General features: G+C 41.5%; 1 protein-coding gene across 2 annotated transcripts in view; it reads right to left on the reverse strand.

The window, feature by feature from the left end:
- Window positions 1-10,889: 10,889 nt before the first annotated feature.
- Window positions 10,890-14,072, reverse strand: part of plekha1.L (pleckstrin homology domain containing A1 L homeolog) — a 51,212-nt gene continuing 48,029 nt past the window's right edge. For both annotated transcript variants that reach the window (XM_018225127.2, XM_018225126.2), the window contains one exon: window positions 10,890-11,326. In XM_018225127.2, coding sequence (XP_018080616.1) covers window positions 11,137-11,326 — 190 coding nt within the window. In that variant the 3' untranslated portion in view covers window positions 10,890-11,136. The remainder of the gene's footprint in view (window positions 11,327-14,072) is intronic.

Raw genomic sequence — 14,072 nt, forward strand, 5'->3', positions numbered from 1 at the left:
GTTTATATTTAGTATACAAAATACAGCATTTCTAGCCTTATTCTATTTTAGACTTTACATGCCCTCTAAGCAGAGAAAAGGTTAGAGAGGGTTATAGACAAAAGGAGAGAAGAAGAAAACAGGGGAAACAAAAAGAGAAAACGAAGGTATTAAACAGCAGCAGATTAAAGGACAAGGAAAGGCAAAAAAATAAAATCCCATTTTTACTTTCTTTAATGAAAAAGAAACCTTTCTCCAATATACTTTAATTAAAAAATGTGTACCGTTTTTATAAGAAACCTGGCTATATGCAGTGAAATTCTCTCTTCATTTACTGCTGTGGATAGGAATTGTCAGATGGTCCCTAACTGCTGAGCAAGGAAACAATCATACTTATGAACAGCAGGGGGAGCCCCCGCCTTACTTCCGAGCCATGCAGAACTCAAGCAGCTTTGTTTATGACGATCCCTAAGCAGCCCAGACCACACTGAGCATGTGCAGGGTCTGGGTCAGGCCAAGATATTTAACAAAGTTACAAGATGACAGCCCCCTGTGGCCAACTTTAAAAGCATAAATCATTTGTTTGATTAGGCTTTGTGGTGCAGTAAGTTCATGCTTATGTTTAGTATACACAATACAGCATTTCTAGCCTTATTCTATTTTAGACTTTCCTTGTCCTTTAAGGAATAGTGAGAGAAGATATATATGAAATAATCTTGGGTAATGTAGAATATGATGGGGTTGTTATGACACACAATACAGGAGCTGTGTTTGCAGAAGCTGAATTGTCAGCACTTTCAGATTTATAGCAAACATTCTGTTATTGGCTGGTCATTACAGCTAACTCAGCTTGCCTTGCACTGTTCAGGCACCACCAGGGGTGAGAGAGGAGACTGGTAATGATAAAGGATTCCCTGGGATTATGAGAGCAATATTACTGCATGATATTGATTAGCTACTCAGTGATTCCCCAGGGCTGTTGTGTAATCCTCATGCTCTGCTCTCCATGGGCACAACACTTTGTACACACTTGTACCAAATAACTACCCCTTGGCTCACAATTGTTATATAATACACAAGAGACATGAATATCCTGTAAATGATATCCTTATCAACGGTGCTTAGTGATGTCATCAGTTATAATTGGCGCTTAGTGATGTCATCTGTTAAAATCAGTGCTTAGCGATGTCATCCGTTATAATTGGGGACTTGTGTATTATAATAAATCATGCACCCACCTGTAAAGTATGAGGATATTAGAAGTCACCTCAGAGTTTTTGTAATTCTTTCTGGATATTGGGTTTCCGGATGATGGATCCCATACCATACAAGTGATAAAAGGCTTATTTTTTAAAGATGTGCCAGACACTCTATTGTCCAGAGTTTCTATCCAGCAGGGCCGGAACTAGGGGTAGGCAGAAGAGGCAGCTGCCTAGGGCGCAACAATTGGGGGCGCTGGGCAGCTACTTCTTCTGCCTACCCCTAGACCAGACTAACCTGCCACTCAACTTATGTGTGTTCGCATACGTGTGATGTCACCACGCATTTGTGTACACTTACTCACTCATGATGTCACTGCGCATGCGCAACTTCATCTTGCGCGATGAAGGAAGGAAGGGGGCGAGCTGGCCGGTTGGGTTCCCTAGGGCGCCTGGCTGCCCTGTCCCGCCTCTGCTATCCAGCTTGGGCCAACACTAAAGGTTCTGCCAAATTCCAATCTTGCAAAAAAAAAATGACTGAATTATGTATTTGGGGCAAGGTATTACCGTGACCGGGAAGCACAGGATTAGGGACTATGTATTTTAGACTGTAAGCTCTTTCGTGCGGCTTTTATATTGGTTACTGGTCGCTATGTGTGTAATTCTGTATGTTCTTTGTATAAACCCATTTATTGTACAGCGCTGCTGAATATGTTTGAGCTCTTACATAGTTACATAATTAAATCGGGTTCAAAAAAGACCCCTCCAAATGCAGCATCCATACACACACCCCTCCCTACTCTCACATAAATTCTATATACCCATACCTATACTAACTATAGAGTTTAGTATCACAGTAGCCTTTGATATTATGTCTGTCCAAGAAATCATCCAAGTCCCTCTTATAGTCATTAATTGAATCAGCATCACAACATCACCCGGCAGTGCATTCCACAACCTCACTGTCCTGACTGTGAAGAACCACCTACTCTGCTTCTTAAAATACATGATAATAATAATGTATAAATACTCCCATATATTTTTCTATCATCTTTTCCACCTTTACACAGCATTTCATAAGTAATCAAAGCCAGCATTCCCCAATAGTCAAATAGTGAAAGAAAAGCTGTGGGCTAGAGGTTAGAGATTGCTGATCTAAAACCACGTTGTAGCGGAACACTTCCCCTTTATGCTTTAATAAGCACATTTCTTAAAGTGACAGGCTTCTGATATATTATTACTCTGCATGACATTTCATCTTTATGCACCAGAAGCAGAGGAGAAACAAGGAGCGGTTATCATTAGCTGAATTGAACAAATCAAAATGTTCAACTTCACTCCCCCAGGCAGGTGACTCCACTGCAGACCCTTACTCCCGGACCCTAGACCCAGAACAGTCGTTGTATCATCTGCACCTTCACCTCTTGCAACAAGTAGAAGGCACAAGGGCACCTGTGAGTAGAAGGCACAATGAGATACAACTTCTAATATGAGCGTTCGGCTGTCAGTGGGTGCTGGGAGTTGTAAATCAAGACCAACTGAAGAGCTACAAGTGAGGCAATAGTGATTTAAAGCATTGCTGTTGCATGCAAACTGCTTTTCGTAAAACAGGTAGAGGACCTGTTATCCAGAACGCTTGGGCCCTGGGGCTTTCTGGATAATGGATCTTCCCGTAATTTGGCTCTTTATACATTTGGGGGCAGATATATTAAGGTTCGAATTGTGTTGTCCATAACAAAAAGAGTTGATTTTTCAGTCAAAAATAGATTTTTCGTGTTAACAAAAAAAACTCGATTTTTTTTTGGAGATTTATTATATCTCGACCCTGGAAATAGCTTGAATCTGAAAATACATCATCTGAAACCTGTCGAGGGCATGTAGGAGTCAATGGCAGAGGTCCCTTGAACCATTCGAATATGTTATTAACCTTCATGGTGTTTGCGTTTTATCGGAGGGTTTTGCCTAAAAAAATAAATCAATTTGAGCGGTTTGAGTTTTTTTTTTTTTTTTGCTGAAAACTCAATAAATTTGAGATTTCAGGTTTTGGGTTTTAATTAGAAACCATTAGAGTTGTGAGTTCATTCAAGGTCTAAAAAACTCTAAAATTCGACCTTTGATAAATAACCCACTAAATCTACTAGAAAATCATGTAAACATGAAATAAACCCAATAGGCTGGTTTTGCCTCCAATAAGGATTAATTATATCTTAGTTGGGATCAAGTACAAGCTACTGTTTTATTATTAGAGAAAAAGGAAATCATTTCTAAAAATTTGGATAAAATAGAGTCAATGGGAGACGGCCATTCCCTAATTCGGAGCCTTCTGGATAACAGATCCCATACCTGTATGCCCAGTCATTTGCCCTTCAATCTTTGTACTCAATTCATCGAATACTCAAATGCTACTACAGGTATGGCATCCGTTATTCGGAAACCCATTATCCAGAAAGCTCCGAATTAGCATAGACTATTTTATCCAAATAATCAAATTTTTTAAAAATGCTTTTCTTTTTCTCTGCAATAATAAAACAGTACCTCGTACTGGATCCAAACTGGAAGCAAAACCAGCCTATTGGGTTTATTTCATGTCTAAAAGATTTTCTAGGTATGACAATCCAAATATCTGTTATCCGGAAAACCTCAGGTCTCGAGCATTCTGCATAGCAGGACCCATATCTGTATAGAGTGCATAGAGATGCACATGGAGCTGTGAAGAGATTGGCTGCTTGCAGCACTACACATATATGGGGTATATTTATCAAAGAGTGAAGTAAGAGATCACCACAGTCCACTGGAGTGAAATTCTGCCACTCATTCATTCATTTCTATGGGATTATTAAGAGTATTTATTAATGGTTGAAAGTGAAAATTCATGCTTTGATAAATACGCCTTTTAAAGTCCCATTGAAATGCATCGAGAGTGGTGGAATTTCACTCTAGTGTAAAGTCCTGTGCGGAACCAATTTCTAAGATCCAGAACCGCCCAAACCCGCAACCTGAACCACGACCCGCATATTTACCAACTTTGGTCCGCTACCTGACCCAGACCCACAACTGCCTTATCTGCAGCCTGACCCGCAACCTACTGACCACAACCTGGAAGTGACATCATCAAAAGTGGCCGATAGGACAGAAGTGCGCCGTGTGATGTAAGAGAGCTGTGCCTGAAGTCACATGGGAGGGGGAGACGAGTGGAGGGAAAGCTGCAGAGAGAGAGAGCTGCAGCAGGAAGAGACCCGCGACCCCGCATCTATACCTGCACCTGAAAAGCCTACTCATTCCGCAGGTTATCTGCTTTCTTTGCGGGTAACCCACGGGTACCCGACCCGCTGCAGAACTCTACTCTAATGCACTGTGGTGATCTCTAAGTTCGCTCTTTGATAAATATGCCCCAATGTATCTGCTGCAGGGAGTAGCAACTCCCAGGTATATGGGGAAACAGAATAATAAGCAGAGCACCTTAACTTCCACTCCATTCATTAATATATCCCACATTATTGCACAAACATTGCCCCATCCCACCCACAAACTTACGTGACCCTATCTCGTCGTGCCGGTCTCTCGTGTTGGTCTATAGGCTTTGATGCTATTTCTCTGCTCCCTGAGGCTTCAGGTAACCCACAAGTGCTCTACTACATCAATAACAGCCAGAACATGATTTCCCAACACTGCTGTCCAGGAACCATCGTCTTGCTCTGGAATTAAGGTGATCCCTATTCAAAACAAGCCAGTTAATCAAAAGCATGTGAGTGGCATCTCATCATTGCGCCCGGACTAAAACAAGACCATCCTTTATGCTTGGCCAGCCCGGTGGGTGGGGGTGCTGTGAAACCCAGCGATGGAGAAGCGTAAGAGAAACTCAGGTCATTTAAGACATGGAAATCTCTATATAAACAAGTGGTTATACTTTACATATACACAGGGGTAGGATTTCAAAAGGCATTGGGGTTTTGCCTTATGGAACACGGCCTTTATATATTTAGGGTAATGAATACAATGGAATTTGCTAGCACTTGCTGTAGAGAGCACGTCTCACCAGCTAGGAACATTCTAAATACGGGATCATTGGACAGACTCCATGAGAAACACAGGAGCAGGTTATATGAAATAGGTGGGTCACCTGAGGCGCCTGGAGTTGAAACATATCCTGAAATTAAAGAGATTAAACCAATTTAGGCTTGTGCATGAGACATTGGTTCTTATTTATCAATACTGGGCAAATCCAGGGTTGGGCTGGGGGGCCTGGGGCCCACTGGGGCTGCTGTCAAGGGCCCCCTCAGGACCCACGGACCCCACTGCTGCAGAGCCCGCCCCCGACGCACGAAGCTCTGATGAGCGTGTGCGTATCTGCACAGGCGTGCACGCGTTTTACGCCGGTCACGGCAAGAAGGTGTTAGCGTGAAAAAGACCCTGCTTCCAGGGCCCCCTGTGTGCATACGAGAACACCGGCACACGGCACAAACTTTTTCTAGGGGGGCCCGGCAGATCAGGGGAGGGGGTCTGGGTCGGTGGAGGCCCACAAGGGCTGGGGCCCACCGGGATTTTTCCCATAGTCCCGCTGGCCCAGTCCTACACTGGGCAAATCTGCCCCATGGCCGGTAAAAGGCCCCGACTGGCAATCTGTGGGTTCTGGCAAATACCAGAGGAGCTGCTATAAGGTCCCATAGAAAGTCAGTATTTAGTGGGCTGGTGGGGCTGTTTGGGCCTCTGTGTGGGCTGATTGGGCCTCTGTGTACCTGAAATGCCAGGGCCTATTTTAATTCTCATTCCGGACCTGGCTGGTAACCCACAGCAACCAATCAGTGTTTTTTTTTTTCAGGCAGCTGCAGGTAGAACAACTAATGCAACAATATGATTGGTTGCCACGGGTTAATGCCCACTGGCAAATTTGCCCAGTGTTGATAAAGCGCCCTCATTGTTACTTATTTGCACAGAGCCATCACCAAGGTCGGGAACAGAGGGTCTACATTTTACATTATGTAAAGGATTTTTGAACACTGATCGAGTCTTATTGACAAACACATTACATTATATTGCATATACATATATATCATAATCCCCAACTGAAAATCTGAGACATTTTGTGCACCAGTACATAGTAGATAACAGATAAGTACTACTATAGTTTAGATAAGTACTACTATAGTTTATATAAACAAGCTGCTGTGTAGCCATGGGGGCAGCCATTCAAGCACAGGATACACAGTAGATAACAGATAAGTACTACTATAGTTTATATAAACAAGCTGCTGTGTAGCCATGTGGGCAGCCATTCAAGCACAGGATACACAGTAGATAACAGATAAGTACTACTATAGTTTATATAAACAAGCTGCTGTGTAGCCATGTGGGCAGCCATTCAAGCACAGGATACACAGTAGATAACAGATAAGTACTACTATAGTTTATATAAACAAGCTGCTGTGTAGCCACGGGGGCAGCCATTCAAGCACAGGATACACAGTAGATAACAGATAAGTACTACTATAGTTTATATAAACAAGCTGCTGTGTAGCCATGGGGGCAGCCAGTCAAAGCTGGAAAAGGAGAAAAGGCACAGGATACTCAGTAGATAACAGATGAGTTCAAGCTCTGCAGTATACAATGGGATTCCTCAGAACTTATCTGTTATCTACTGTGTAACCTGTGCTTGCTAATTACCATGTTCATTTTACAAAATTTGTCAGGTTATGAAAGTTTGAACACATTTCAGTGGTTTAAATGTTATTACAGTCTTGCAAATGAAGGTGAATTAGCAAGTCACAGTTTCCCCAGGAGACCTGCTTATCTTAATTTGTTACAATTGTTTCTTTGTTTATCTTAAATTGTAACAAATGTATCTAAGTGCCCCTGGCAAGTATTCTGAACGCTCTGCCAAAAGCCAATTAAGTTTTAGAAACTTTGTATGTTATTCTGGCTGTTCAGTGCAGGAGATCAAATCGAAAGTCAGGACATTTCAGTAACAATCTAGGACTACGGGTTGAGCTGTCAAAATCGGGACTGTCACACGAAAAACAGATGGGAGGTATGGTTAAACATAGAGAGTAAACATTTAATTTATAATATGGGCAGCCATGCAATAAGAGTCATCAAGGACTGGTGAAAACTCAGTTCTGTGGTTTGAAAGGGTACAGGCTGGGAGTCCAGGTACCTAAAGCAAAACTACATCTTGTTGGCCAGAAAACACTTCTTCTCTGAGCTGGTGCCGATAGTTCTAAACTTCCATCCTCTGTACATCAATCTGCTACAAATCCTCTTACTATATTAATGTTTGTAGGAACAACAAATATTTCAGTATCGTAAAGTGGTGCCACCACAACATGGTCTAAAGCTCTGCATACATGTAAAGACCTCGCCAAACAAGCAGAAATTACCCAAATGCCCCATCTTGAGGTAGGTGATAGGCTGTTCCAAGCCAGGGTCAAACGATTGTACAGGTATAGGACCTGGGGGTTTCCGGATAATGGATCTTTCCATAATTTGGATCTCCATACCTTAAGTCTACTAGAAAATAAAGTAAACATTAAATAAACCCAATAGGCTGGTTTTGCCTCCAATAAGGATTAATTATATCTTAGTTGGGATCAAATGTAAGTTAAATCGTTAAATCAAATGAGGCAGTTCTGGGAGATAAGTCGCTCCCTGAATCTGAGCATGTGGCTCTGCCCTAATGTACAGTTACATTATGTACTGTTATTGCAGTTATGGTTACATTTTATTGCTCATCTTTCTATTCAGTCCCTCTCCTATTCATATTCCAGTCTCTTATTCAAATCAGTGCAGGGTTGCTAGGGGAATTTGGACCCTAGCAACCAGATTGCTGAAATTGCAAACTGGAGAGCTGCTGAATAAAACGCTAAATAACTCAAAAACCACAAAATAAAACCAATTGCAAATTGTCTCACAATATCTCTCTTTACATCATACTTAAAGTTAACTCAAAGGTGAACAAACCCTTTTAAACGTGCCTGATCGACATCTGCTTGATTTGTGGCCAGATGTTGCTCGGGGAAGCCCCATGGAGGGTCCCATACATAGTCCAACCAACTGCACGATTTTCACAATGGAATAAAGGAACAGTTAAGGTGGTATGGTTACCTTAACACAAACAACAGCAGGTAATACAGTATTTAATGAAAAAGACATGTTTATTTCCAGTGATAAAGATATTTTAAACAGGGGTTCTCATCCCCATTATTTAGAAAGAAAACTTTATAAATTAGAAAGCATCCCCAACACCCACAAAAACATATAAAATAAAATCATTAAAAAAAAAAAACAACAGTTTTTGTTTCCAAGAAGGGTTATAAAGGGGGAAGTCCAGGATTACAGTAGATCTGTTAGAATCAGCAGTACACGGGACATAACAGTCTCACAGCACAAGGACTACCAAAGCAGGCACTTGAGACAAAGGGGTATATTTCTCAAAGAGTGAAGTTAGAGGGCGCCACAGTCCGCTAGTACGGAACACATTTTAGGACATCATCAGGAGAAAACACGCTCCTGCATGCGCTCTCGTAAATAAGTATGTAGACTTGTCTCTTATTCTACTCACTTATCCCAAAGAAACTGCAGTCACACCTCTGTGCTACCCACATATGCTGTTGCAATCTCCCCCCTTGTGGCTCAGCCCTCCATCCTCGGTCCTCATCCGTCCCTCCTCGGTCCTCAGCCCTCCCTCCTCGGTCCTCAGCCCTCCCTCCTCGGTCCTCAGCCCTCCCTCCTCGGACCTCAGCCCTCCCTCCTCGGTCCTCAGCCCTCCCTCCTCGGTCCTCAGCCCTCCCTCCTCGGTCCTGAGCAATCCCCTCCTTGGTCCTCATCTGTCCCTCCTCAGTCCTTAGCCCTCATTACAAAAGCCCTCCATCCTCAGCTCTCCCTCCGTGCTCAGACCTCCGCTCGTAAGCCAGGCTGATAGCTGAGGAGGGAGGGCTGAGGACCGAGCCACGAAGGGGGAGATTGCAACAGCAAATGTCGGCAGCTCAGAGGTGTGACTGCAGTTTCTTCAGATAAGTGAGTAGAATAAGAGACGAGTCTACATACTTCTTTTTTTTGAGAGCGCATGCAGGAGTGTGTGTTCTCCTAATGATGTCCTAAAATGCGTTCCATATGCTAGATTCCGCCACTCTCCATTCATTTCAATGGGATTGTGAAAGCGTATTTATCAAAGGATGAACATTCACTTTCACCCGTTGATAAATACTCTTTTAAAAAATCCCATAGAAATAAATGGAGAGAGGCAGAATTTCACTCTAGCGGACTGTGGCGATCTCTAACTTCACTCTTTGATAAATAAACCCCAAAGAAGGTGCGGGAGGCAGGGTGAATTACCTGGGCTCAACTATTAAAATGGCAAACTATAGGTTAGGCACATACAGAGGAGTTCTAATACTCTCAGCAGTACCTCTGACACAAAAAAAAAAAAAAAAGACTGAAAGTCTGACAAGTGCTAACAACATTGTGGCTTTCAGATTTGTGGCACGTGGAAAAGATGTGCAAAACATATGATAAAAGATCTTGGATTGGGGAGACCCCGGAGCTTATCCGCTTTGCTTTGGGGATTCCGGTTATTGCTTTTAGCAGCACCGCGTCACACTGGATATGCAAAATACTGAATAAGCAGAAAAAAAAACATATTAAAAGCATTTAAAATACCAGCAACCTGTGGCTCACTCCCAGATTGGTTTAGCTGCAGTGAGAGTGCCAAGACTAATTCAACCACAGCTTTGTAAATAAACCTCTAAGAGCAACAAGGCACCGTGGACATGATCCCATCTATTGACCTGAGTCGCCGTTCCATACACAGGGGAACCGTCTCAAACTTAATACAAAATAAAATAGTTCTTGGGAATGTTCTCTTCCGAGTTGCACAATGCCACCTATGAACCAGTTAAGAAGCACGTTTCCCTTTCACAGAGGAGCATGGCAGCTCAAGGGGATGGGTGCTGCTCACTGGCTTTAAAGGAAAATTCAAACCTAAAACCCCTATCCCTCTACCCTACATAGACCCCCCTCCCTCCAGACTGTTACCCCGGGCAAATGCCCCTAACGTTTTACTTACCCCTCGGTGCAGATTCAGGCATTGGAGTTCACAGGTGCCATCTTCAGGTGCTTCGGTAATCTTCGGAATGAGGCTGGCACTTCAGCAATTTTTGTGAGTTCCGGCACATGCGTTGTTGTCGCGAAACAGAAAATTACTCCAACTGCGCATGCACCAGAACGCCAGTCTCATTACAAAGATTTCCAAAGAGAACTCTGTGAACTCCGATGGGGGGGGGGGGTGTCTATGTAGGGTAGGGGTTTATTTAACTTTAGGGTTAAATTCCCCTTTAAAGGAGAAGGAAAGCTACCAAAGCAGTTTATTGCCAATATATTAGCCACACTAGTGCAAGCTGTAACACTATATTTATTCTGTAGAATGCTTTACCATACCTGAGTAAACAGCTCTAGAAGCTCTCTCGGTTTGTTTAGGATAGCAGCTGCCATATTAGCTTGTTGTGACATCACTTCCTGCCTGAGTCTCTCCCTGCTCATTGATAGCTCTGGGCTCACATTACACTAGGGAGGGGGGAGAGGAGCAAACTGAGTATGCTGAAGCCCTAGCCCTGGAGGTTTAAGCTGAAAACAGGAAGTCTGATACAGAAGCCCATGAGTACACAATAGAAGGAAAGAAATACAGTGTTTCTTTTGACAGAGGACTCAGAGCAGCATTACTTTGAGGGTTTACTGGTGTATTTAGATAGACCTTTCTGATAAAGCTTACTTAATTTTAACCTTTCCTTCTCCTTTAACTGTAATGAACTAAAGTTGACCCAAAAATGTACCCAAAATATATTGCCCCCCGCACACATAAAAGATGTGGCAGATGATGATCACACATCGGTAACTGGTAGGCTGGCATCATCTAAATCCAAAAGCACAGGTTCACGACGGTTGCTATACATGGTGACAGAGGCAGGTGTCATTTTGCAAAGCTGGTTTCCTGCAGAGAGAGTCTGGACCTTGCTGTATCCTGGCTGGACCTTGTTAATGGAGTTCGATTCTTCCCTCTCGCGGAAAGGCATTCCGGGGTCAGAGAGCTGAGCTCTGGCGGCTGAGTGAGGGAGAGTGAAGGAACGAGAGGGTGTGCCGTGTTCAGAACTTGGGGCCTCCTGCAGAGAACAAAGATATGGTATGTGAGAAAGCCATCTGACGTTGGTAAGTCAGTGCCAGGTCTGATGAGCTGTGACAAAGTCAAGGAAAAGCAAGAAAAAAACGACAGTTGCAAAATCATAAAGCATGATGGGACAGTCATTATCACAAGTCCATGGTTGATTACAACAAGGTAAAGAGAGAGAATCTTCTGAAAACCTCAGCCACTAAAGGGGAAAATCGTTAAAAGGGAATACTCATGTTATCAAACTTTTTTTAGTGGGTTGAATTAGTTTGTAAGATTAAAGTAAACCTGTTTAGAAATGGCAGTATTAAAGGGAAATAGCAGGGACACTGGGGCTCATTAGCACCTGGGCAGTAAACTCGCTTTGTTCAGCCAACCGCAAACCAACATTGATAGCAAACTATTGGCTGCCAGGAGTTACTGCATCTCTTACACTAGGGAGTGCCAAAGGTCATCTATAATATGGAACAAATACATAAATAAGGTTAAAGGAATTGTTCAGTATAAAAATAAAAACTGGGTAAATAGAGAGGCCGTGTAGAATAAAAATTTTTATAATATAGTTAGCCAAAAATGTAATGCATAAAGGCTGGAGTGACTGGATGTGTAACATAATAGCCAGAACACTACTTCCTGCTTTGCAGCTCTCTTGGCTTCCACTGATTGGTTACCAGGCAGTAACCAATCAGTGACCTGAGGAGGGGCCACATAAGTCATATCTGTTGCTTTTAAATTTAAGCTGCATGCTAAGGATCAATTGCAAACTCACTGAACAATTATGGCCTATGTGACCCTCAAGTCACTGATTGGTTACTGCTTGGTAACCAATCAGTGGAAGCCAAGAGAGCTGCAAAGCAGGAAGTAGTGTTCTGGCTATTATGTTACACATCCAGTCACTCCAGCCTTTCTACATTACATTTTTGGCTAACTAACTTTATTAAAAACATTATTTATTTTGCACAGCCCGTCTTTTTACCCAGTTTTTATTTTTATACTGAACTGTTCCTTTAAGATTATTATGACTCAAAGGGGCGGTTCACCTTTAAAGTAACTTTTATTAAGTTATAGAACAACCAATTCCAATCAACTTTTCAATTGGTTTTCATTATTTATGGTTTTATAGTTATTTGTCTTTTTCTTCTGACTCTTTGCAGCTTTGAAATGGGCGTCGCTGTTCCCTTATAAAAAAAATGCTACAAATGTATTGTTATTGCTACTTTGTATTAATGACCTTTCTATTCAGTCCACTCCTATTTATATTCCAGTCTCTTATTCAAATCAATGCATGGTTGCTAAGGTAATTTGGACCCTAGTTACCAGATTAGCTTAAGATGCAAATTGAAGAGCTGCTGAATAAAAAGCTAAATAACGCAAAAACCTTTAATAATAAAAAATGGAAAAAAATTGGAAATTGTCTCAGAATATATATATATATATATATATATATATATATATATATATATATATATATATATATATATATAAATAGAAACAGCGCCACCTTCTGCCTTATAAAGTGCATTTTAAAGTCACACAAAACGAGAGTGACCGCAGTTAATTAAAGGGGACCCGTCACCCAAAAAAATGATTTCAAATCCTATTTTATCACGTTAGTCAAGCAAAATGAACTTTAATTACATTATATAAATTGTTTGAATCTTGTTTTCTTCAGTCTGGGAATTCATAATTATAGCAAACAGGCAGGAGCCATTTTGTGGACACTGTTATTAAGGCAATTCTTGCATCATCTCAAAATCTTGTTTGTGCACCAGAATGGGGAACTTGATGTCCATCCCCATGCCCTGGCTACACAATTAAACAGTTAAGAGAAATGGTGGAATAAGGAGAGAGCAGTGACCTCTGGGAAGTGCTGAATGGAAAGTGAAAATAATTGCCTAAGGCATAAAAGAGGGGCAGGCAATAATTGATTGACAGCTGAGATTTTTAAATGAGTTTACAACAGCTATGAATGCTTTATTAAAAAAAATATTTGGATTTCATGTTTAATTTGAAAATGACTTTTATTATACAGCTTTTTATGTCTGGGTGACAGGTCCCCTTTAAAATGTACCATGTGCTAATATATTACCCCTATGAGTATAAAGAGCCATGAGTGAGCATCTGGCCAATGCTATCTTAATTTTTTGGACTTACTAGCCCATTAAAGGGGATGTTACCTTCAAACTAACTAAGTATGATATCGAGAGTGATATTCAGAGAGAATTTGCAATTGGCTTTCATTTTCTATTATTTGTGGCTTTTGAGTTATTTAGCTTTTTACTCAGCAGCTCTCTAGTTTGCAATTTCAGCAATTTGGATGCCAAGGTCCAAATTACCCAAGCAACCATGCATTGATTTGAATAAGATACCGGAATATGAATAGGAGAGGCCTGAATAGAAAGAGGAGTAATAAAAAGTAGCAATAACAAAATATGTGTAGCCTTACACAGAATTTAATTTTAGATGGGGGTCAGTGACCCCCATTTGAAAGCTGAAACGAGTCAGAAGAAAAAGGCAAATAATTCAAAAACAATAAAAAATATATAAAGAAGACCAACTAAAAAGTTGCTTAGAATTGGCCACTCTATAATATACTAAAAGTTAATTGAAGGTGAATCCCCTATTTAAGCACATATCTTTCACTTTGAGAAGGTGCCATATGTTAACCTATACATATCTATGAAGGACGCTCTATTCCCAACACTGCACATCGTTCTGGAATTGAACATGCTCTATTATTG

Source organism: Xenopus laevis, chromosome 7L (genome assembly GCF_017654675.1).
Source record: "Xenopus laevis strain J_2021 chromosome 7L, Xenopus_laevis_v10.1, whole genome shotgun sequence".
NCBI classification, from domain to species: Eukaryota; Metazoa; Chordata; class Amphibia; order Anura; family Pipidae; genus Xenopus; species Xenopus laevis.